The 25,724-nt window shown below is 33.3% G+C and overlaps 1 protein-coding gene across 28 annotated transcripts in view; it reads right to left on the bottom strand.

The window, feature by feature from the left end:
• LOC133184031 (zinc finger protein 768-like) overlaps positions 1-25,724 on the bottom strand; it is a 47,482-nt gene that overhangs the window by 5,006 nt on the left and 16,752 nt on the right. The window contains exon 5 of one of the 28 annotated variants that reach the window (XM_061318989.1): positions 812-1,125. The exons of 2 other annotated variants lie outside the window; for them this stretch is intronic. In XM_061318989.1, the coding sequence (XP_061174973.1) occupies positions 827-1,125 (299 nt within the window). In that variant the 3' untranslated portion in view covers positions 812-826. Of the gene's footprint in view, positions 1-811; positions 1,126-2,487; positions 2,920-3,311; positions 3,761-6,949; positions 7,372-7,731; positions 8,070-9,930; positions 10,440-10,866; positions 11,259-11,602; positions 11,848-12,458; positions 12,928-12,997; positions 13,231-13,476; positions 13,805-14,183; positions 14,570-15,421; positions 15,688-15,820; positions 16,191-16,468; positions 16,700-16,938; positions 17,314-17,689; positions 17,947-18,156; positions 18,592-18,727; positions 19,011-19,235; positions 19,496-20,162; positions 20,922-21,584; positions 21,962-22,125; positions 22,409-23,738; positions 24,161-24,729; positions 25,155-25,395; positions 25,629-25,724 lie in introns of those variants that run through there. 25 more of the 28 variants (XM_061318922.1, XM_061318904.1, XM_061318917.1 and 22 more) reach the window with 25 other exon arrangements.

Consider the following 25,724-nt stretch of genomic DNA (forward strand, 5'->3'; position numbering starts at 1 on the left):
TGTATTTGGTTAGAATTACTTTTTTGAGATGAAGATGAAAATGTTCATCAGATGACGCACTTTGCACTAGCGCAACAGGAACATATAGGAATTGATATTCCGAATAAGGCACCCAATTCACTCGAATGAAGTAACAGAATTGCATGGATAGATACCCACATCATGATTTTCATCCATACGAAGATTCAGAAAAAAAGACCTATCAATTGATCAAAAATTGAAATGATTAAAATAAAAATAAATAAAAAGGCTTAAAATTCCTCATACATTGACCTTCTTTTAATGCTATTGAAGTGGGTCAGAGCACGCCTCGACATAAGCTTCTGTTGTGCAAAATGTAATTTTTTGAAGGAAGTCTCTATTTTTTAGGAATCTATCTTCAATCATGGAGCATAAAGGGGGAAAACACATTTGGAATAATAATTTAAATATAACTTTTATTTTCCAAGGAAAAATCAATTGCAAGCATTGATTTACGATAAAAAAAAATCCACAGTTTTTCGCATTTCTGCCTAAGATTTTATTATTCCTGTGAAAGTTTAAGCACATATTTTCTTTACTAACATTTTTCTTAGCAAATAGATGACACTTAAAATAGATTGCCTATTGCAGAACTTTGCTAATCAGCAACAATAGACATGACTTGTGAAGTAAGGTTTCTGTTTTTTTTTTTAACATAGAAGCGCTTTTCAAAAAGCTGTTATTCCACTACTAGCATTAATCGTAGAGAACTTCTTCCTTTCCTTTTCCTATTTCTAGCTGTCCGTAAACATTTATATAGTAAGATCCCTTATTACCGGTAAACTTGTACAACCTGGAACAACTTCTACTGGGTTTCTGAGTGACTCTTCATGTGATTATTGAGGTGTGTTCTGCTTGGATAACTCTTCCCACATAGATAACAACAGTGAACTTCTTCTCCTTCATTGTGAACAGTGGAGAGATGATACTTTAAGGCTGTCTTCGAGTTGTAAGGTTTTCCGCATCTCATACAAATTATCTTATGGCCATGGTTATCAACCTTTACTAGATGCTGCCTGAATGCAGGGCGGAATACTTCTTCATCGCATATATAACACCGAACGTGATCTCCACTTACTTGTCCCACCTTTCCAACTATCTCTCCTGTAATAGAAGAGGAAAAATTGGATAAAATAACCTTTACGTCGATTTCTAATAACTGAGAAGTACTCTCATTCCCCCAAGAATGCAATTCAAAGGTTTTATTTGGTAACTCATTTTCACGCAAAAAACCCCCCCAGATCAATCCATTACTGATTTTAAAAGAAAATAAATATAATTCTACTACGATTATTGCCGAGATCAAAGAAATGCCGCGGACATTATTCTCCAATAAATCACGAACGTCATCAAAAAATTATCAGATCAGAAACACATGTCAAATCTGTACAGTTGAAATAAATATTTCACTGTATAATCTAATACTTATATAAACCACATCGATGTGTCGTCTTCCGCAGTCTAAACGTGTGTATTGCCTGAAACAGCTGATAAATATCCGTTTTTATAGCCAAGTTGGGCTGTTCTATGGACCTCCCCACAACATTTACACTCCCGTGATTTTACTGATAAATCAATGAAATAGACAACTGGTTTTGTTATTTTTCATTCATAAAAATTAATCAATATATGATACAAGCAACTTTGTAAATAATTAAAGGATATTTTTAATCCAACGAAAGCTGAAATCATCTGCATTTAATGCAATCGATTGACCCTCTGGTGTTAAATGGAACAGCGAAATTGCGACATGGTGATCTAATTCGTTTCTCTATAGAGAAAACGATCAACTGTATTTTAGAGCCGTTAGTAGAATAGAAATAAAGTCCTTGTTGTCGTAAATGATGCAGGATAACCTCCTCGATCTCGAAATGTTGTCTGAAATATAAAAGCCTCGGCTAACGCCTCGGCTTTTATATTTCAGACAACATTTCTCGACCTCGGAGGTTATCCTGCAACATTCACGATAACGCGGACTTTATTTCTTAAATAACCACTCACCAAACTTAATTAGCAATGCAAACAAGCATCTTTTATGTCACAATGGAATATTCTCAGAATATAAATTCTGAGGATGAAAATCGATACGCTTTGTCATGATCTGATTTAAATATATACATGTATATGTATGCTGTTCAATTATCTACGTTCACATGATTGTTAACAAAACTGAATGCATAAAAAATTAATAAATAATAAATTTCATTTCAGTATTTTTAGAAAGATTTTAATAGCAACCCATTAATATTTACATTTATACATTATACAATACTGAATACTCAATACAAAACTAACGATATTGTTTAATTTTTATTCACAAAATTCAAGTTCGCTCAGGTACATGAAAGAGGTATCCGAAAAAAAAACAAGCGGATGAGGTTAAAAAAATATTTGTCACAACTTATTTTCTTTGTGTTTATTTTACAACATTTGAAACCAAATGAAGACATATATGCTATAAAAGAAACTAAAAACTCTCTTCTATTGTATCTCTTCATTTCTTTCATTGTTTGTTACATTTATTATATTTCAAATGAACTCCCAAATTTGATTTGTGTTTGTATGACTTTTTACAGTGTGGACATGTAAAGCAAGCCTGGTCAGAATGACTCCGGGAGTGGTCCACAAGGTAGCTCTTTGTTGGAAATGTTCGGTCACACTTATCACATTTAAAATTGCTATAAAACGAATGTGCAGTTGATAGGTGATATTTCAGCGCTGATCGAGAATTGAATGGTTTACTGCAGTGTAAACACATCTTCTTGTAGCCGTGGAATCTAACATTATGGATGTGTCTTGTCAAACCCTCAATGGATTGAAAATATGTATTGCATACATAACACTGAGGGGGCACGTTGTGTTGGGCAGCTGCCGTTTCTACGGAAGGTGAGTCCTCACCTACGAATAAACCAAATTTTCATTATAGTCAGTGTATATCTTTTTTTTTTTTTTTTACTTTTTATTAAATTGTTTGAAGCACACTTTTAACTTCTATTGATATCTCATTTAAAGTTTTCGGGTATGTATAAGTTTTATTAATAAACCTAAATTCTCACACAAGTCTTCATTACAATCAGATGTGAAAGGAAAACACAGTCGTGATCTTTTATCTGTTATTTTTATTTTCTTCCATATTGAAGCATTTAAAATACATTTAGTTGTACCTTCAACTATAGAGAAAAAGAAAGATTGCATATCACCAACAAACATTGAAAAAAAGCAGCCAACTAAATTAAAGAAAAATAGAAGTCAAGTCTGTGCTCTTTATAACTATACGAATTTCAAGTCAGTTATATGCATTTTCCTTATTTTGAATGTTTCAACCTACACGACTTTTCATGACGCAACATCACGTGCTTATGTTTGAATTCACTTTTACACAAAGAACACTTCCAAGGTCTGTGATCAGAATGGACTTTTTTGTGCACCATTAACACAGACTTTGCAGAGAATGCTTTATTACAGATATCACAACGTGGACAATCTTTCCCAGCTTCGTGTTCCATGCGCTGATGCTGTTGTTGACCAGTGATGGTCTTGAACCCTTTACCACATACTTGACATATCACTGCAAATCCATGATTGTGTACCGATTCATAGTGCTTTAACAAGACCTGGGTATTCGGAAAAATTACCAGACAATATTTACAGAGAGAATTTTCAAACTGGGAGGGTACATCTGTCCTTATCGACCTTTTTTGTGTTACTAGTGCGTCGCGTATTCCTCTGCCCTGCGGTCCTGTAAATATAGAAAATAGCCAACGGTGATCATCAAGTACTGAACAGAGATCTTTAATCACAGTGTAAAGGTCTTTGAAGTCAAACGAACATCGTTCAATATTGAAACCAATTCGTGTTCTTGCCCGTATAATTTCTTTTTGAAATCAATTGTCCTTTAACAAGAGTATTTCCCATCTAATTATACAATTTAATGCATTACTATATATTTTTAATGTTTCAGACATTGACTTTTAAAATAACATCTTCAAAACTTTTTAAAATTTTTATTTATTTATTTTTTTTTTATATTTTGTTTATTTTAGAATACTTACGCAATTTTTATTCCTTCAAATATTTTGAGTGTTCTTTATTTCCAAAAATAAGGAAAAAGAAATATAACTATTACATAGGATAAGAATTACCACTTTTAAAGCTTGGACAATAGCTACATGTTAGAGTTAACAAATGTATATCGATTGTTTTAATAATAAGTACAGTAACGTTTCAAAACGACCGTCAGTGTAAACAACAGACAGCTACTGGCGATTGGAAGTTTTAGTGATTGCTTATAATATGAAACTCTAATTCCAAACATCATTTAAAGACAACGAGTAGCATATACACCATAAAGGATCAGAAAATAAGCTTCTGTACATTTTAAAATGCTTTGAAAAAAGTAAATTTACTTATGTGCATTGTTTCTGTCAAAATTTTTGCCTTCTCTAAAATTTATTGTACTGACATACGTTAAGGTCAAGATCTAGTCAATGAGTTTAGGCTGTCTTTTTGGTGAGCACTTGATCCATTGTGACGTCATAATTGATTTAAACTTACTTTTTTCACGTATTTTACAGCTATAACAGAATTATGTAGAAAATAACGCATTTTCATGGAATTCAAATTAAAATCATGTCAAAAGTAACACCGATACCTATATTCAATTTAATATCATTTTAACTGTAGGCAATACTGAAACATTCCTTTGTCCTTGATGGAAAAAACTCCATGTTTTTACCAGATTTTTCCTCATTTTTTATTCAAAAAGGCAGTTTAAAATATGTTTTTTCGTAGAGTTTACCTAAAAATTATGTCCCGATACACCTTAATTTATTAAGCTATAATTGTAATAGATTATTAGAGAAATTTGTTTCTGAAATTTGAGAAATCTGTAGGCACTCTTCATTTACTAAATCTTGACTTTAAGCAAAATTTAGTAAAAAAAAAAAAACATTATGATAAATATTCTTCAAATTATCCGCATCATTGTTAGTTTCCGAAAATTACACACGTCCGACTGTAATATACGAGTGCTCGGTTCTAGTAAAACCAAGAAAACCAAGACCAAGAGGTCCTCTGCTTATGTTTGATTTTCCCGCACATCAAGTAACACAATACAATAATTATATTTCGTATGTATTTCTTTGGTATCCTTACCCTGGAATTACAACTTAGCGAATATAATATATAAAAGTATTCCTTTTTATGAAACGTTTGTCAAGGACATAACATCCATTTTTAAAGTCCAAGAAAAATGCCCTCGACAAAATAAAATGATTTCATAGAATAAAAGCACAAATTTCATAATAAAGACGCATAACATGACAAAGCTTCATCATTATAATTCCCTGCCTTTAACAGTATGTATCTACAGAATTAACAATTCCATTTCTCTCCTATCTTGACAAAACATCACTAATCTACAGATGCAGAATTTCAAACACAACAGCAAAGAAGCAAAAAACGAAAAACAAACCCAACTTTTCCATATTGAAGTAATGTCCAAATGATGTAGCATCAATCAATGCATCATATAGCATACAGAATTTCCTTTATTTCAATTGTTATGGCTCTGATAATCGAAATTCAGAAATCTTTCAGCGAATGATACAACAATCCAATCAAAACAACTGGAAGGATATAGATTCGTATAAGAATTAAAACACAGAAGATCGTGTTTAGAAAGGATTTTAAATCCAAGGATATCTCCTTCTTTACATAAAGTGCGCTTTGCAAGTTCGAATTCCACAACGTGTGAATCTATCCATTTTCTTCCTTATCTTGAAAAACCTTTTCCATTTCCAAACACGAAAAGGGTGATCCAATTTCTTTTTGTACACTAGTATCTTTCCATAAGCTAAAGGATCACTTCGTTATAAATATAGCTCAGACCTACATGGCCTGTTTAAAATGAGGTATAGTTTCGCTAGACTGTGTAGTAGTAACACAGACTTTACGATTTCCTTTCTCTCTGTATTTTATATCAAAAAACAAACATGCATTAAAGAAAGATAACTGAAGGAAAATACACTTGTCAAGCCCCTATAAAAATTAAAATAGTTTGAAAAGACAAAACTGTAAAAGTGTAGTGAAAAGTGGATTCGAACCATTTCAAAATGTATAACTAAACATATGTATCAAGAATCAGCGATGTGATTTTTGGACAGGTCAGGCGTGCCCCGAAAAATATCCTATTTTAAATTATTTTTTAGATCACATCCTATCAAAATATCATAATTTTATTTAGGGGCAGGCCTGCCGTGATGGACCTCTAGGCCAACATTTATGGAAAGGTAAGTGCTTTTTCAGGGAAAATGCTATTTTACCCAACTTTGAATATTATTTTCAAAATTGCAAGTGATAAATTTAAGGTTCAAATTGCAAATTTGAAAAACATTAGACTGATTTTTAAATGTTACTTTTTTCCGTGAAATTGTTCTTTTCTATAGACCAATTTTTTTTTTAATTCAGAACATATCCTTTTGTTTAGACTGTAACGAACACAGAAATATGGGACTGTACCCTTAAACAGATGTTGCTTAAAACCGGGGTTCGTGTCCTTACCTTGAGCCAGCGACACTAAATTCAGACAAAATAAGGTTTGTAAGCGTAAAAACCCCGTCCTCGCATTACTATGCAGCTAAAGAATTTTAGAGAGTCGAGGGTTGGCTGTGACAAACTAATTACATAACCCATTTTATAAAATTTATTTCAAACGGATTGACTACAAATAAATCTTGAAGAACCGTAGATTGTTATCCTTAAATGCTACTTTCACTTAAGTATGCAAACATCTGGTTATGAGCTAAATTATTTTACTTTATTTACAAATAAAAACCACTGACACCATAAAAAACTGACTGCCCTTGCTGTATACATGCCACAACAGACATCACATCGTATTTGAAGGAATTCATATACAACAGTATACAATCACATGATTAATTTAATTATTTGTTGATTGCTGATTTTGTTTTCTTAAGCATCTTGCTATGTGATCTTTTAAATTACTTTTATGCTTGAATCCTTCAAAACAAAACGAGCAAGTAAAATATCTTTGTTCTGAATGTCTTTTCATATGTCTTGCAAGGTGGCTTTTGCTTTGATTTGCTTTTCCGCAAACGGAGCACCTGTGTTTTTGATTAATCATCCGGTTATGATACACATCCCAGTGAACCTGAAAACTATTTATATTTGTGTATCCCTTCACACACACCGGGCAGATTTTCGCAAAACCATGATTGTTAACCTCTTCAAAGTGCTTTCGTAGATCCACGGAAGCATGCTTGCAATAAGGGCACATGCCAGATGCAGAAGAAGATCTCCCATCTAATCTGTCAAGTTGTTGCATACCTACATCGAGAGAAAACTTGATAAGACTTATTTTTCAATCATTTTAACTTAGCCAACATGTCAATGATTTACGCCCTTAAATCTTAAATTAAAGGAAAATCTTAAGTATTTAGATTTAATTGATACAGTAAAATCTATCCAAATTTTTAAGTTTCAAATGAACCTCAAGTAACAAGAGCGACAACAACAACAACAACAACAAAATAATACTCCTAACTTGCATATGAATTCATAAAAAGATTTTTGATAAAAAGAATATATTTTTTGACCGGAACATTAAACCCATTGTATTCAAAAAGTGTACATAATTGATCCGCAAGGACATTATATTGAAAAAGAAATTCTCTCTTGCCTCATCAACAAAAATCTATTTCATGAAAATTTTGCCTCAGTTGGTACACGTTTGCAGCTTCTTCTAATGTGGTCTTTTAAACTCGATTTGTGTTTGTACGTTTCACCACAGTAACTGCATACAAAGTTTCTCTGGGTAGAGTGGGTAATCATGTGTCTTCGGAGATGAGCAAAACTTATCTGTGGTTTCCCACATACATTGCAAACAAATTTTCTGGTTTGTGAGAGATCCCTTTGGTCCTTTGCATGGTGCTCTTGGTAGTGTTTTACAATCTCACTCGCTGGGAATGTGATCCGACAAAAATGACAGAAAGTTGCGGACGCAGGATTATTTCTCACAGTGGCGTCTGTAATATACAGTAAAACAGGTGAATAGTCTAATCCCTTGTGTACGTCTTACCCAGTTAAGTGGTATTTAACCAAAGAAAGAATATACTCTTAACCAACGTCTATGTATCATATATGCATTGAATATTTGTTTTCTTTACCTCTTCTAATATTTTTTAACTGCCCGAAACCTGTCTATCCGCCTTCTGTTAAATCATAGTTCATAAGAAACGATTAATAAAATGTTTGCTATCTTACAAGTACTATTTTCTACTAGTTCTCATAAAGTTTTACTGTTGATTGATTGATTGATCGATTATTGTTTAACGCCGAGTCGGTAGTATTTCAGTCATATATCAATTTTGTTCAATTCAGCTTGGAAAAGAAGTTTTAAGAAAATATCAGATTATTCCAAGAAAAAAATAATTCAGAAAACACTTTTAAAGTATTGTGCATTTTGATGTTCTTTACGCTTGAGCACGGCCTGGTTCAAATCACAACAAAACTGAAAGAAGATTATTTGAACAGATTATTTTATTTTTATTGGCCATGGTATCGATACCATCGACAACGAAATGTGTATCTAATTAAACAAGACCTTACTCAAATTTGACCATCCTGCTGATGTAGAACAATTTAAAAATAATTCAATAGACCATTCCATTTCTCCTGACAATGGGAAAATAAAAATCAAAACACAGAAGAAGTCTCAAGAGCACCAAGTTCTTTTCAAGTCACTAAACATAATAGAGAATGGGTAACTGTTTGAAATCTTGAAAACAAACAGAAGAACTTATAATGGACATATTACCAGAACGTGAAGCCTTAATTCAATAATACCAATAACTCTCTGTTACGATGAAGTAAAATATACTCCTTGTCATCAGTTTTACAGCAGAAATTTGTTATGAATAAAGTGGGGTCTATTCAATTTTAGAGTACTTTGATCATTGGCAGATCCTGTGATATTTCTTGAATAACTATGTCGTACCACTCGAAATACTCTAAATACATTGATTAAAACAATGTTCATTAAAATTGATGAAGCAAATTTAATAAAACGCATTATCTAGAAACTTGACACATGATTGTAATGAAGCTTGGTTGCAAGAACCGAAACTTCCCTGCCAACAAGTTTTTTATATGTCATCCTGAACGAAGTCGTACATCCTGTTATTGTTCTACCAAATATTATCAGTAATAATAATCACCATGTGTAGTTGTGCATGTAACATTCAATATGGCCGTCGTTGCCATGGAAACGGAGGAATTTCAGCTTGGCTGATATATGATATTGTTAATGCAGTTTCTTGTGCTTTGGATACATATAATAAAAATCTTTTGCTATGTAAACGGAAGAATGTCAGTTTGGCTTATATACGCTATTGTAGACACTTTCGTATGCATGGGATACAGATAATAAAAATCTGAATGTGCTTCTGACAACAAGCAAGGCATGAGCATCCCAATATTGTGCAAATTCCAAGTTCTTCCAAGTTTGGGAGTCGGGATGTAGCTGCAATAACGTTCAAATCACTAAATAAGAATGTAGAACTTTTTTCTAAGATATTTTGATTAACAACAATTTCTTATTTCAATTTCCTAACATCCATGGTAGGTGAGATTCACGTTTGTTAAAGTCCTTGGAACAGATAAGGGCTGTAATTTTACATAAGGTCTTGCAGGCTTTCTCCAGAACAACATGGCTAAAAGAAAACAAGAATCAGTATGATTAAGGTTCAAAACCAAGCACTACATAGGACCAGAGCTTTGCTAAAAGAGATGTGACATAGCGATGAATGTGGCCCAGTAGTCTTTCGTTTCAAATTCATTCTTTATAGTTATGAAATGAATGGATACTTTAAACAAACAAGACAAAAAGCATGAATACATCTTTATTGAAAATTCAGAAATACTCCTTATGTACAAACACAATAGACAATCAGCTGTTACTCAAAATAAAATCACACATATTTAATACACCCAAGAAACTTGAACTATGAGCGGGAAACAAGCATTTTACAAAAAGGATTAGCTAAACTCCTCCTTTATATAAATAAGGTACGATTAAAAATCCTTCCTAACAAGCCTTGCTTTTGCGTGAGTTAACAAGTGGCGCTTCATGACATCATGTCTTTTGTATGACTTATTACAGATAGGACACGAAAAGGGTTTCTCAGAGGAATGCGTTGTCATGTGTCTTTGAAGATGAGCAAAACTTATCTGTGGTTTCCCACATACATTGCAAACAAATTTTTTGGTTTGTGAAACACCCCTTTGGTCCTTTGCATGGTGCTCTCGCTGGTGTTTTATAATCTCATTAGCTGGGAATGTGATCCGACAAAGATGACAAAGGGTTGTAGAAGCTGCATTTATTCTCACAGTGGTGTCTGTAATATACAGGAAAACAGGTGAATAGCATATCCTTCTTGAACTGTCCGTATTCAATAATAAAATTAGCACATTTTCAAGACAGGCCTTTGTAAAACAAAAAATATAGAGTTTAATTTTGTCATCGGACCACTGAGGAGGAATACATTCTACCTTTTAACTGCATACACGAAGCCAGCATCACATCAACAATCCCTCTCAGTCAAAGAGCATTAGCATCACCACAAACATCTTACTATTTCTTACAGCTGACAAGAGCAAAGGAGAACTAAGACAAACTGAATAAATTATCTTTCTTTACAATTCAAATTAATTCCTTATGTTTAAAATGACTAGAATATTCCCAGTTCTGCGCTGTGAAAACATGACTACACATAGATAAGTTCTATTCAGTGTAATATACTACTATGGAACACAGCATTTAACTCCTGATTTCAAATTCTAACAGAAAAATTTGTCGTGAATTAACAAATGGCGCTTTAGTACATCATGACGCTTGAATGACTTATTGCAGAATGGACATGAAAAGGGTTTCTCAGACGAATGCGTTGCCATGTGCCGCTTCATGTTTCCCGAATACTGAAACGATTTGAAACAGACAGGGCAAATAAACTGTTCTGCAGTATAATGTGATTTCTGTACATGTGCGTCTAGTACTTGACGATTCTGAAAATATTCTCCACATTTGCAGCAATTCAGTACACTCCGAGTATGCTTTTCATGTTCTAGCAGTTCGTCCACATTGCCAAAAGAGGTTCCACATATGTAGCATTTCACAAAAGAACCGTCGTTAGTCCTCTCTGTTTGCTCTTTTGATCCTAAGGAAATAAAACAAATGGAAATGGTACATCTATCTCAAATGAATATCAAAGATTACGTATTTAATAATACAAATCCGGTATTGTTTACAGAACCGAGAACAATTCACCGAACCTACAAACTGCAGAAATACCTGTTCAAATACAAACAGTAACTTAAAAAATATAATGTATAAACTTCACAGGCAATCCAAAGCCAAGAAAAAAATTCACTGCAAATCCACTACCCATTTAAGCACAACAAATATCCAGCAACATTTTTAACGAACATCCTGAGCTCGACAAAAAGACTACATGAAATCGGCGATCATTGCAAACTGTCCAATTAAACGCTTATTAATTGCAATCCAAAACGTTTTTCATCAATGTCTGAAAACTTTTTGTCCCATATGATACAATTCTCCGTCTTTCACTTCGAATTTGTCTTTATTCCGCCAATGTTGTAGGTATGCATTCTGCTGTTCCCTGTTCCTCAGCTTCTGGGGAACTCTGAACCTTCCCAACACCAATTCAACAATGGTATCGTAACGAACACTCCTCAAAAATCGAATTGGGCGTGCCTTTGGTTCATCCAAAATACGAAGAGCATCTGTTAAAATAAAGGCATACCTTTGGTAATTTGTGAAATAATACACCCGTAACCTAAAATTATCTTTTCTTATTGGTCAATTACTGACAAGAGAAAAAACTGTATTTGAAATCTGATTTAACCTTCATTTAAATCTGATTATTTCCCTGAAATATCACCAAATCGAAACTGAACCTAATGCATACAATTGTCTTTCTTAACAAACATTATTTCCTTTATGAAATCTTCGTAAGCTGATAAAAGAGTATGCGCCTGGTCTATATTCGACATTCACATTCTATCAGAGATGCACTTCCTTAATATGTGCTTCCTCTTGAAAAAAAATCTCCGATACCGATAATTGGCCAAGAGGCCAGTCAAGTCTAAAACTTGTTTAATACATGTAAATTTAAAGAAGATTATTAATCTTTAAAGAATTTTTATTCAACTTCTGTACCATTCGTTCGAAACTAAATAAACATATTTTCACAAATACGTCCATTCAGTGATATTTAAAAATCCACCAAATACATATCTTTAAAAAATGTCTGTTGACTTTGATTTTAACACAGTAATCAAACTTATTAACTTTATTTGCTTCGCAAGAAAGCCGCTTATTAAGAACCAAGCAATTCATCTACACAACATAAGATTTTAATGACGATATCAAAGGTAATATTTTGGAGTTATGGTACACAAACACCTCTTAACAGTGAAAAGACTTTTACAAAAACATTTTAATACCATGCACAGCCCCCAGAAACTGCTTTTGTTTCATTTAATTTTGCTTTAGAAAGCTTAAAATCACCTCTCCATTGAAATGTTTTCCTTTCTAAGTAGTTTGAAAACAAGAACTCGGATGCAGTTTATGCACACCCATAACGTGTTGGTTTAGTATATCTTTACGCGAAAAATTTTTGTCACAAAATGAACACTTGAACGGCCTCTCTAGCGAATGGCGTGCAATGAAATGACGGCGGCAATTTCGAAGATTTTTAAATTCTTTTCCACAGACAGGGCAGTACAAATCCTTTATCTTTTCTGCAACAATTCTTTGAATACTGTTATCGTCTGTGATTTCAGAATAATCTTCCATGTTTCCTGGAGAAAAAAAGGTACTTTTTATTACAGACAGAAAAAGTAATTTGTTACTTCATGGTTTTCTGAAAATTGTTTCATATTTTTCTCATTTTGTCTTGTTTTTGTGCACTATACAAAAATGCTGCCTCAACACATCCTTTCGTTTGAAAGATTTATCACAAAGAGAGCATTTGAAAGGTCTTCTATCTGAATGAATATCACGTAAGTGACGTCTCATATTGCTTTTATTATGAAATAATTTCCCACAAATAGAGCAACACAGATCCTCATCCCAGTTCGATTCTCCACTCCTCATAGGAAAGCCTACAGAAAGAAAACACCAGTTTTAAAAAGATGTTTATTTTAATTCTTTCTACTTCTAATTCACAATTCAACTATTTCTTGTTTTTAAAATGTACAAATCCCCGTCTAATAAAATTCATTTTTAATACAGAACGATTCTACAAAAAATAGACAATAAGATTTCAATCTGAAGATTATTTCAGGTGGAATATTTACATATTCACATATGCCAAATTAGGGTGGTTTTAAGCGCAAAGTCATTATTTCATATCAAATGGCTACATGGCCATCTTCCCTCGCTTAATTTTATGCACACAAAACAAATGCTGCGTCAACACATCTTTTCGTTTAAACGACTTTTGACACAATGAACAACTATAAGGACGTTGCTCAGAATGCGTAGCTGCCATGTGACGCTTCAAGCTAGTTAGATGCTGAATTCTCTTGTAACATATTGGGCACTTGAAGGGGTACAGTTGTCCACCGTGATCTGATTTACAATGCTGTTCGTATGTTGCTACGGAATCAAACCTTCGTCCACATTCACAATTTATGACATTTGAATCCATGTGGAAATCACCTTCAACCCCAAAGCCTACGAAGAAAAAAAATGCAGATTTCGTAATATCATTGAAACTCCAACAACTTTCATGTTACAATTATATATCAAGGCAAATCATATTGCGATGGGAACACTTTCGACCTCTGATCTTTCAATGAAAAGAAAAGCTTCCCATATCAAGCCCAATAACCTCTTCCACTTTGCCTCAATGCAATCAACAATTATGAGAATAAATTAATCAATTGTTTATGCGGTTTTGTTCCACAGAAATCGAATACAACCTTCGACGATAACAAACGGCAAACACGTTTTTCAACATTGATTATTACAATCTTGTGACAAAGTGACATCTCATCTCGCAAATTTAAAAAAAAAAAACAAAACAACAACACATTTTTAAAAAGTCATACATGTACGAAACTCAGCAGGTGTGAGGTTAACAATGTAGAGTTCTCCAGTGGTTTCGTAATGAATCTTTTCTATAGAAACTTTTGTTACATTTACTGCAATGAAACATTTTCCTATCAGTGTGAGTTGCCATGTGTCTTTTCATGCTGTGGAAATACTCAGAAGTAAGACCACAGATGTGGCACTTGTGGAGACGCCGATCCGCTTCATGCTTAACTTTATAATGATATCTATAGGCGTGGGCGCTTTTGAAGTATTTTCCACAATGACAAACAGAAGTTATTCGATGTTCTGTTCTATAATGAATTTTAAGTTGCTGCTCTGTTGTCATTATTTGACCACAAACTCTGCAAGGGAATTGTTGGGATGGAATCTCCTCATTTAGATATCCTATGAAATAAGAAAAAAAAAAGCTTAAAATTTTAGTCCTATCTTGTGCAATTTACACTCCACACGATGTGATAGTGCAGTATTCTACAATGCAAATAAACACCAGACTACACCAACGACTTGTGAGTTTTCTTCATTTATTAATAATATGAACATAGATAACGACTCAAACATATGAACACAGAAACATTTCAACGTCTAAATAACATTGAAATATATAACATATATAGCTTTATCTCTAATTTTGTAAGAAGAAGCCAAAAAAAATTTGCAAAGCTATTGCTTATTTGCATTCTTCTTATGTATTGGGATCCAAATACGCCGACTCGTTAAAAGTCTGATGTAATGATGTAATGTGCAATTTTAAATAGTCTTTTCTCTTGAAGTTTTTCCCGCATTCTTGACACTGGAATCGTCTCAATGAGTGGTGAGTAGAGAAGTGTCGTCTTAAGTTACTCATGTATAGAGATGTTCGCCCACAAATCGCACATTGGTATCTGTTATTCTCCAATCGAATACAAGAATCACTGAATTTCTCAGCATATCCTACATTGAAAATAATTAAAATTGAAAATTTTGGAGGTTACATATTAAATCAAAGCACTAGCAGATAGGTATTTCTTGTATTCAATATCAAATGCAACAGCAAAAAATACAATATGTGCCTAATAGGAAATACAGATGTCATCCATGTCCTCCAATTACAACATGTGTCCATAGTGAAATGCTCAGCGTCAGCAACCAATAAATAATAACTTTGAAAATTCAAATCAATTCTATCAAAAAGTCTCACAAGAAGTAATTACACGCATAATTTTTTTTTAAAAATTAAAGACATCTCCAAACAAAAATCCTCGGAACAATATTCTAAGTCTTTGAATTGTCGGTCTTATTTTTGTCGGGGAAATGCAAATACATATGCTGTGTTAAGTAGTCCTTTCTCTTAAATGACTTTGGACAAAGATTACACTGAAAACGCCGCTTAGTTGAGTGGCACGCAATGTGCCTCTTGACGCTACCACAATAAATTGAAGTGAAGCCACATATCGGACACTTGTATGATTGATTTCCGTGAGTTCTTATTGGATTAGGGAATATCTCTGGCTCCATTTGTGGTCCTACAGAGAAATAAGACGAATTACAATGACAAATTTAAAATCTTTATTACTGAATGTTAAAATCATACAAATATATTACACAACAAAAAAGTGTTTTAAAGGTTAACATGAACCATCAAATGCTTAAATCCCTCAATAAAATTAAAAACAAGAAAAAAAACGTATACTAGTATACTCATGAAAGAACTCTGAACCACTAATACAAGTATCAATGGTTTGTACTTCAATCAAACAGTATTTCTTCGAAAAATCAGATCAGACAGCCTCAGGCTGATAAAGAGGATGCGTGACATCCTTGTGATACAAAATGTGTTGTTTCAGATAATCCTTTCTTTTGAACGTCTTCAAGCAAAACTCGCACTTGTGTGGTTTTTCCTCCGAATGATTGGCCATGTGTCGGGTTAAATTAGTTCTATATAATGTTCTGAATCCACAGATAAGACAAACACAGTGTTTTTCGGAGTTGAACGAAGTGGTTTGTGGTATTTGGTGCCTGTGCTGGCCTGTAGAAGAGATAACCGGTAATTTCGTTACATTTTAACATAAATACTCGCTCCATAAAATTACATCATACATGTACGTATTAAAAATTGTTAATATATATTTAGTCTTCTCCCGTTTCAACCTGAACTTTCATATCATGCTTGTAATATCTTTACTCACAACCTTAGAATCACAACACTACATGTGTACCGAAATTGCAAAAAAAAATCTTTTTAGATAAATATATATAATTATCCTTAGCAAAAGGTATATTAACAGTGCAAATCCTACAATGCACCTTAAGAACTCTTTTTAAGGTGCACAGAGTCGACATGTTTCTTTAAATGATCTTGGCGTTTAAAGGTTTTGTCACATAAACTACATTCGTGTGGTCGAGCAGAGGAATGCATGACCATGTGTCTCTGATAGTTTCGTTTGGTTTTCAGCACAGTTCCACAAAGTAAACATGTGAAAGAGTACAAAAACGATGTTCTAGATTTTGTCGTGAAGAAGTCCATGTCCGGTACTCCTAAAGAGAAAGAGAAAAAAACATATCAGAGATACTTGATTCCCTTCAGTCATTTTTTGAATTAAAATTTACACGAACATCTAAAAACAGAAGACAATGTTCCAACGACTTCCTCTGCTGTTCCAATGCTGTTATTACCAATGTACTCCAAATCAAACAGACTCCTTATACAGAATAGTGTGTATCATATATAGAAAGTAATCGGCTTATTGAACACATTCATAACACCAACAAAAATCATCAACGAAATTGCTTTTAATTAACAATATAAAGTGAAGACTTTCAAAATGTACAGAGATCAGTCAAAAGTTTTTAAAGCTTAAGAGTTATTGAACATCGAATTCTTTGTTAAATCAAATTGTGTGTTTGGGCAATTTCAAATCTCTTCATTTATTTAGTCTTCCGATGCGTACGCATGTGCGACTCCAAATAGTCTTTCCTCTTAAATTTCCTATTACATATTGCACATACATATGGTCTAATGTCCGAATGTTGGATCATATGTCTTTTAAGACTCGCTTTATGAAGTTGTAATCCACACAATGGACATGTGGTGTAGGTGGAAGAGGAGGACTCGGTTACACCTATTTTTCCGTGCATCACCTTTAAAGGTCCTACAGAAGACAAAAGATATTAAAATAGTTTCCCCATTACCAATTTAACTGTATAACGAATCACAAGGGCTTTATATATAGATGTTAAACACAAGCTTGAACCTTATTTTGAGACTAGATATATCCTTCAAGCACAACATTTCTAGAATTTTTTTTTCAATCCCACAGAACGTGAAAATCATACGAAACCAATTAAAATACCACCAGAGCATTGTTCCACCTACAAATTATGTCAACCATATTTTTGGTTTACTTTATGATACCATCAAGAATTAAATTACTTTCCAATATTTTTGTTTGTATTTCCATATATACAATCTCATCATTACAAAAACAGTCACACTGAGTAATTGAAAGCATATGGACAATAATGCATATGGACATTATAAAATTATATATTGTCCTTCACTCGTAATGACAGATGTGATTTTATATGTCGCTTTAAATTATCTTTCCTTTTAAATGATTTTTGGCAAATGTAGCAACTGTAGGCCACATCTTTATCATGAATGTCCAAATGTCTTTTAAAGTTAGCTTTCTGTACAGAAGTGCCACAAACAGTGCAAGATACAACATCTTCTTTGTTCGTTAAAAGACATTTCTCCACTTGCTGCCAATCAATAAAGGCAGAGCCTAGGAAGAAAAAAAAAGGAATAACGGATCACTTTTTTAAATAATTCAGCAATGTATAGTATAATAAAATATCATCTTTTCTTAATCAGCTGTTTCTAAATTTAAAATATGTATGTACTAGTTCTCTTAAAACTCATGCAAAATTGACTTCTTTGTGTAAAATCACCTCCTCTCTTTAAATGATCAAGTGAATACAAGAAAAGCTTCATATTCATTACCATGATGCACCATCTTTAATCATATAAAAGATAATTAGTGAACACAAAACATCTTTATCATTACACCATATAACATAATTCGGTTTACCACAAAACGAATTTACAAAAAGACACAGAGAGAAGAAAACTTAGAATATTTCGAACAATACAAAGTCACTTCAGTTTACAGACTGAGATTTTTCGCCGCCGCCATCACCGGCACTAAACATCTTGTGAACTGACATAACGTGTCTCTGTAAACTGTCTTTCCGTGTGTAAAACTTGCCACACAAATGACAGACGTGAGCTTTAATGTTGGAATGACTGTCAAGATGCCTTTTATAACAACGTCTTTGAACTACTACTCCACATAAACTGCACGTCACAGGCTGCTCTTTGGTTGGACAATCCATCATCATAGATCCAATTTGCATCTCTGCGGTCAACCCTATCACGAGAAAACGACCAAGGTTAAAGGCTATGTCCGTCGTTCTTCTATTTCACAATAAATGTTTTAAAAAACCGTGTCATACTAGCATATAAGAGCATCCCTTCAGTTTGAAAAAGCACATAACAGCTATACTACAAACTTTCTAACAGCCTCTTTCCTGTAACTCATTTCTTACTATAAAACATCTACGTGAAGAAACATGTGCCTCCTTAACCCATCCTTCTTGGTAAACGATTGCCTACAAATGTGACATTTAAACAGTTTATCACCAAAATGTTTTCGAATATGTCTGGCTATGTTTTTCTTGTGCGATTTAAATCCACATATGAGACAGGCAACCGTGTTGCCAAACGAATTCTTATCTCTGTTACTTTCATCTTCATAGCATGGACATCGAACATACATGGACTGGAATCCTACAGAAGAAAATGAGGAATGTCAGACCATTTCTGTGGTACACTCCTAAATGTAAGCACATCATTTGGTATGCTGAAATTTTAAGGTTTTTTTTAATAAAACCTCTGAAGAGTATGGCGTATTTTTAAGACGTACAAAACTGTAGCATATTTTATTCTTTTGTTTCGAATTCTTCGCACAATCAATATCAAATTGACTTCGAGAATAACATCGCACGTGAGTTCAGTGCATCTCGTTTTTCATTTGCACAGCTCCCTGGTATGTATGTTTTCGTGTCTCGCCAAGTTAAGTTTAGTTTTAAACCCTTTATCACAGACTTTACAACGGAATGCACGAAAATCTGAATGAACATGCATATGTCTAGCAATATTTTTCTTGTTAGTCCAAACTCTGCAGATGGGACATTCTCTCATTTCAGAGGGATCTCGATTCTTACTCCGCCTTGAAAACTGAATGTTCCTCCAGAGGGGTGAGTGACTACTACCTAGAAAAGGGAATAAATACGGTTCACTCGACAACAAAAAGAGACCAATTATCACATTTCTTAATCTGCTATATACATTTCTACAGAAGCCTTTTTTTACTAAAACACTCGTGATAATACTAAAAATACTGTTTGTTACATATCTTATTTATTTATTTTGTTTGTTTTTCATCCCCCTAATGAGGTATATTCGCCTTTTCTGGTAAATTTGTTATTTAGGGTTTTTAACATTTGGGTGATTGTGCTTTATACCAATTAAGACCAGATTTGATATTTTTATCATTCCTTTTTAATGTCCATTATTTGTAAGTATCCCCCTTTCTTTTTTTTTTTTTCTTTTTTTTAACTTTTTACTCTTTTTTCAGACATTAATATCAATGGAAAGATAATTGAAAAGTTACTTTCTTTAATCATTTGTAAGGTACATTAATAATTTTCCCCTATTCCTAACATGGAAATGTAGACCAACAATTTAAGAACCTAAAAGCTTTGGTTGAGGTACTTAAAATAAAAATAACAGAAGTGATAAATGGTAAAAAGCTCTGCAGACCAAAAACTATCCAAACTTATGTGACCTTTATTTTTTGTCTTAAATCTGTTAATTTTGGTAGACCGAGTACAAAACACTTGAGTACAAAACACTTTAAAAGAACAAATTCAAATGCCATTTCTTAATCACATTTATTGCCCTCATGCATCATTACAAATGCTATTCGTAACATGTAAATATCTTTTGGGACAACAAACAACTTTTTAGAAAAAGAGAGTAGAACATTACCTATTGCCGTCTCTTAAATAAGAAGTAAATTTTACATTATGATTTTGTAGATTATCTTTTTTTCTGTCCGTTTATTAATGAATATTTGATGTTACTGTAAACAACAGAACATTAAAGTTTCAAGGTACCATAAGTTAATATCCCTCTCTCTCTCTCTCTCTCCAAAGCAGGAAATCATACGTCACTGTTTTGTACACTTGAGTTAGCCGGGAATTTTCTGTACTCAAGTCTTTGAGTAACACATGAACACAAAAAAATCTGCCCCAAATTCAAAAACAAATTACATGTATTTGATAAGGAGACAATGAATTTGTTCTGTGAAAGACATCAAAAGTACCCTTTATCAATTAAAAGTGGGGCGACTCTTCCAAAGAAAGAGACTTGACTATATCAAGAGACACATCTAGTTGGACACGTCCTCTCCATGCACTGACATGTGCTTTTTTAACCCTTCCTTCCTAGTATAAGAATTATTACAAAGGTGACATTTATATGGTTTATCTCCAAAATGTTGTCGAATATGTCTTGTTATGTTTTTAATGTGAGACTTAAATCCACACATCAGACAAGCAACCATGTTGCCAGACGAATTATCTCCCCTTATATCATCTTCATCACGAGGACAGCGGACATACATGGATTGGAATCCTGAAGAAGAAATGAGGATCCTTTGTCAACCAATATATATTTATTTTGATAAGACCTTTCAACTAACATATTATGTTGCATTTCCTTTAAGCAATCGACCAACATAAGAAACTGAAATACTAATTATTATAAATTTCTAATCATGTGACACGTAACAGAGATTTATTAGGGAACCCTTCTTTTCCTACAGTGTTTTTTGTGTCTAGCTACATCATCTTTCCTCTTGAAGCCTTTTTGACATTTTTTACATATGAATGGTCGAACATTTGAATGAACGACTTTATGTCTTGCAAAATGTCCTTTTTGGATCCAGACATTACAGAGATGACATTCTTTCATTTTGAAGGGGTCTCTAATTTTGGAAGGATCTTTATTTTCTACTCTTCCAGAGCTTTCAATGGTTCTCTCAGATTTTATCTGGGTTACACCTTAAAAAGGGAAAAATAAATGTACTTCTCAAACTGCTATCAAAAAATACACTTCTTCATCACACAACTACAAGGACTCCTCTGAGACTAAAAACATAATCTCTAAGCACATCTTTTTTAACATTTAAAGTAAGATATACTAGTACACCTGAATGCTTAAAGTTACTCCTACAATGATTGTATTGACATTCGAATTTAGGCGTCAGTTCTACATTTTACGTAACAAACAAATATGTTAGGCACTGTGAAAATATATTATTTCAACTTTGTTATTTGGATTACATATGTGACCTGACATTAACTGCTTCATCTGAGATAAGGGACAAAGCCAGCAATCACAATCAAGAAAAAAAATTAAAATCATTAATAGTAATTAAGTGTCTGAATTTTCAGAATGGTGAAACGTAGTATGTCGTTTCCAATAGTCTTTCCTTTTGAAGGACTTGCTGCACACGTGACAAGAAAATGGCCGTGCGTCAGAGTGAGTCTCAATGTGCCTCTTAATACTACTTCTATGACATTTCAATGCACAAATCGGACACGATCGGTATTTGGAAACTTTATCACCATAACCATCATCCTCAGAAGGGTCAAGTTGATATCTATACATTCCTACGATAAGAAATAAATAATAGATAATATTTCATCGAATTGTTACAAGCCAGTATCGAACACTACTGAAAAGCCCCTTAAATTTTGGTATACAAAATTTAAACCAAATCGGAAACAATTATATTTTTTCCTAGGAGGATAAAGAAAAATAATCAGGAATTCACTGGCAGTTTCACTTTTCCACATTGTCAGTGCAACTCCTGTCCTGATTAATTCTGTCTTTCATAAAGTGATACTGCAAATGTTGCTTCATATAATCTTTCCTCTTAAAAGACTTGTGGCAGACTTCACATTGATAAGGCCTTGCTTTTGAGTGATTTGCCATATGTCTTTTTAAACTACTTTTAAATGAGGAAGTGAGCCCACATATTGGACACATGAAGGTTGGTTTGCTGGAACCAGGATTATCAGCATTTGAATCACAAAATGGCGAAAGAAGAACTGGTCCTAAAGAAACAAGAAAACAAACATCAGTTTATAATAGTTTCAGGGTTCTCTAGTTTTCCATTATTTTCTCCAGGAATTCATGGTTTGTTTTTTCCAGGAATTCATGGTTCACTGTTTTCTAACATTATTAATACACTTTGTCAAAGTACTTCTGTCACTGTAGATTTGTTATGTTCGTGCATATGTCTCAACAAATTATCTTTACGGGTGTAAGATCGGTGACAAATTGCACAGAAGAAACGACTCGGGGAAGTTGAATGCCTCATCATATGCCTCCTTAAACTTTTTCTGCACCCCATAATCTGCCCACATGTAATACATGGAAAGCCTGCTTTACTCGACCAAACTTTGTCAGTTTCACCTAAATGAATAAAAACACGAACTTAGGAATAACAAGTGTCAGAATTAAGGATCTTTATTTACCTAAGCAAGTTAAAACTTTTTTCCTATTCGAAAAAAAAATAATTAATTCTACTTGGTTTCAATTTAATGTCATGCGAACAACTATCACAAAACCTTACATTTATACGTAATAACTATGCATTTCATCCGAAAAATTTTAAATTTTTACAGTAAAACCATAATCACCATAAATTCAATGTTCTCTGCTGCATAAAATGATCCATATATACATTTTGTTTTCTATTAAGCGCACAATAGATTGATATACTACATATCAATTTACTTGCATGTTACGTCAGTGATCTTGACACTTTAAAGTAATTCCGGAATCAAGTAACAAATTTAATGACGTCAATCCTGTCGAGCAGTCTTTCAGTGTGTGATATTTTTACAAATAGCAATAAAAGACCACTCTAAAGTCACAAAAAAGTGTAAGAAAAAAAATTATTTAATGAAAGTACTTCAATGCCATCTACAACAAAGAACTAGTGGCAGTAAACTCCAAATGATCCCTCATGTGCCTTTTCAAAGTATCCTCTCGGCTATACGATTTCTGGCAAAAATCACAAGAATATTTTGGGCGATTTTTAGAATGTGTCCAAACATGTCTGTCGAAATTCTGACGTATGAAGGTGGAATAGACACAATCTGGACATCTTAACAAGGTTTTTGTTCTTCTTACTCCAAATGATGTCCCTTCACAATTCCCACCTAAATTGACAAAGACGAAACATTGTAGCTTTATATTTGGAGACGTTCTCATGCAACTTGTTTATATTCCGATCAAGAACTACTCTTTTTGCATATGTGACTGATGTACTCGTAGAACATGCAAAAGTCTTTCAAGTTTTTATTCACCTGTGTGACATTTATTTAAATGTTATACAGTGGTATGAATTCATTACCGATTTATCATTAAAACATGCATGTGTGCTTTAATAAATCATTTCTTCTTTTTACAAGACATAAATATGTGTCTCTTCAAATATTCTTTGTGCTTAAAACTTGTATTACAAAATGGACAATATAATCGTTTTTCCAAGAAGTGAACAGTTCTTAAATGCCTTATTGCTGTTGATTTTGCTGCAGAAAGCTTTCCACATACTTTACACTGAAAGCCTTGCTGAGACAAGGTATTAATCTTCACCAAGTGATGATCTAATCCTCCTGGCACAGAATAACTAACTTCTGCTTCATCTAATATTTTAGCTATCTCATCTCCTAACGTTAATCCACAAACATTAGAACTATTATCTGTTTGAACAGTATTTGAAAGAGGAGAAACGAAGCTTTCCTGGACCCCATAGGTTTGCATCACCGATCTCTTTTCCACCAATTTCTCCTTCCACCCTAGAGAAAAGAGAGTAAGATTTCAACCACTATGTCTCCTTCACGTCAAAAAACACAACTGATGGACCAAACACTGGAATCAATTTTTATTTTCATTATCTTACAGACCATGCCAAAATTTCACAGAAACCAAGCGCACCCTCTGAAATATTTACACTTAGTTTTTCTGACTATACTAGTACTTATTTTCTTGGAGGAAATGCTGTATTAATAATAACACAGAAGGGTATTCATCGACTTTACAGCAAAGCAGTTTTTTTCTCCATAATGAATCCATTCGATAATGCGTAGAATGATCCTTCAAAAGTCTTCTCAAAAAAAGTTATCTGACAAATCTGGCACAAGACTAAAACAAACTTGAGAGTAACATGATGAGCAATTGCAATTATTGTTACACACTAACAAAACCTTCGTTTATCATGATCCAAAAAAAATTCGATTATATTTCAACCAAAAATCATGAAATTGACACACAAACTTTTTTGGAGAGATCTATTCAAATATACTACACTATGTATTACAAATGCCATCGTTATGCTCATGAATCAAGCAAAAATCTCTTAAGTTTAACTTTTATTCAACTATTATTTCCTCATTTTACAGGACAGCAGTATGTGTCTCTTCAAATGTGGTTTGTGCTTGAAACTTGTATTACAAAATGGACAATATAACCGTTTTTCCAAAAAGTGCACAGTTCTTAAATGCCTTATTGCTGTTGACTTCAATGCAAATATCTTTCCACACACTTTACACTGAAAGCCTTGCTGAGACAAAGTATCAATTTTCACCAAGTGATGATCTAATCCTACTGGCACAGAATAACTCCCTTCTGCCTCATCTAATATTTTAGCCATCTCATCTCCCCTTAACGATAATCCACGAACATTAGAACTATAATCTGATTGTATCGCATGAAAGGCAATAGGGGGGATGTTTTTCTGGACATCATCGCTTTGCATGTCCCTTGAAACTTCTACCGATTTTTCCTTCCATCCTAAAGAAAAGAAACAAAGAATTTCAACCACTACACTTCCCTTACATGAACAATTTCAATAGACCATATCCAAACAATAGCATCAAATTTATTTCCATTTACTTGCTGACAAAATATGCCAAATTTCACCAAAACAAAGCGCAACCCTAAACAATTATATTTCCTTTCTGGATTCAATTTAATTTCTTTGATGGAAATATTGAATAACAGCGAAATGCATCGATTTCACAACACACCTATAGGTTTCGCTATACACTCAAAGATGCATCACATGTTCCTTCATATGTCTTTTCAAATTATCCTCTCGAGTGTAAGTTCTTTGACAAATCTGGCAAGAAAATTTGGGTCGAACTTGAGAGTGTGTCAAAACATGTCGTTCAAAATTCCGTCGAAGGTAGGATGAGTAACTGCAATTGTCACACACTAACAGAGCCTTTGTTTTTCTTGATCCAAAACTGTCACTGATATTTCCACCTAAATTGATAACGAATATCGTATGTAATGATATTTATTTTTTAAAAATAATGACTTAACAGTAACAACAAGTATAATAATCTTAAAGCCTTCATT

Source organism: Saccostrea echinata, unplaced genomic scaffold (genome assembly GCF_033153115.1).
Source record: "Saccostrea echinata isolate AGI-Se365-2 ecotype Australia unplaced genomic scaffold, CSIRO_AGI_Sech_v1 ptg000001l, whole genome shotgun sequence".
In the NCBI taxonomy this organism is placed as follows: domain Eukaryota; kingdom Metazoa; phylum Mollusca; class Bivalvia; order Ostreida; family Ostreidae; genus Saccostrea; species Saccostrea echinata.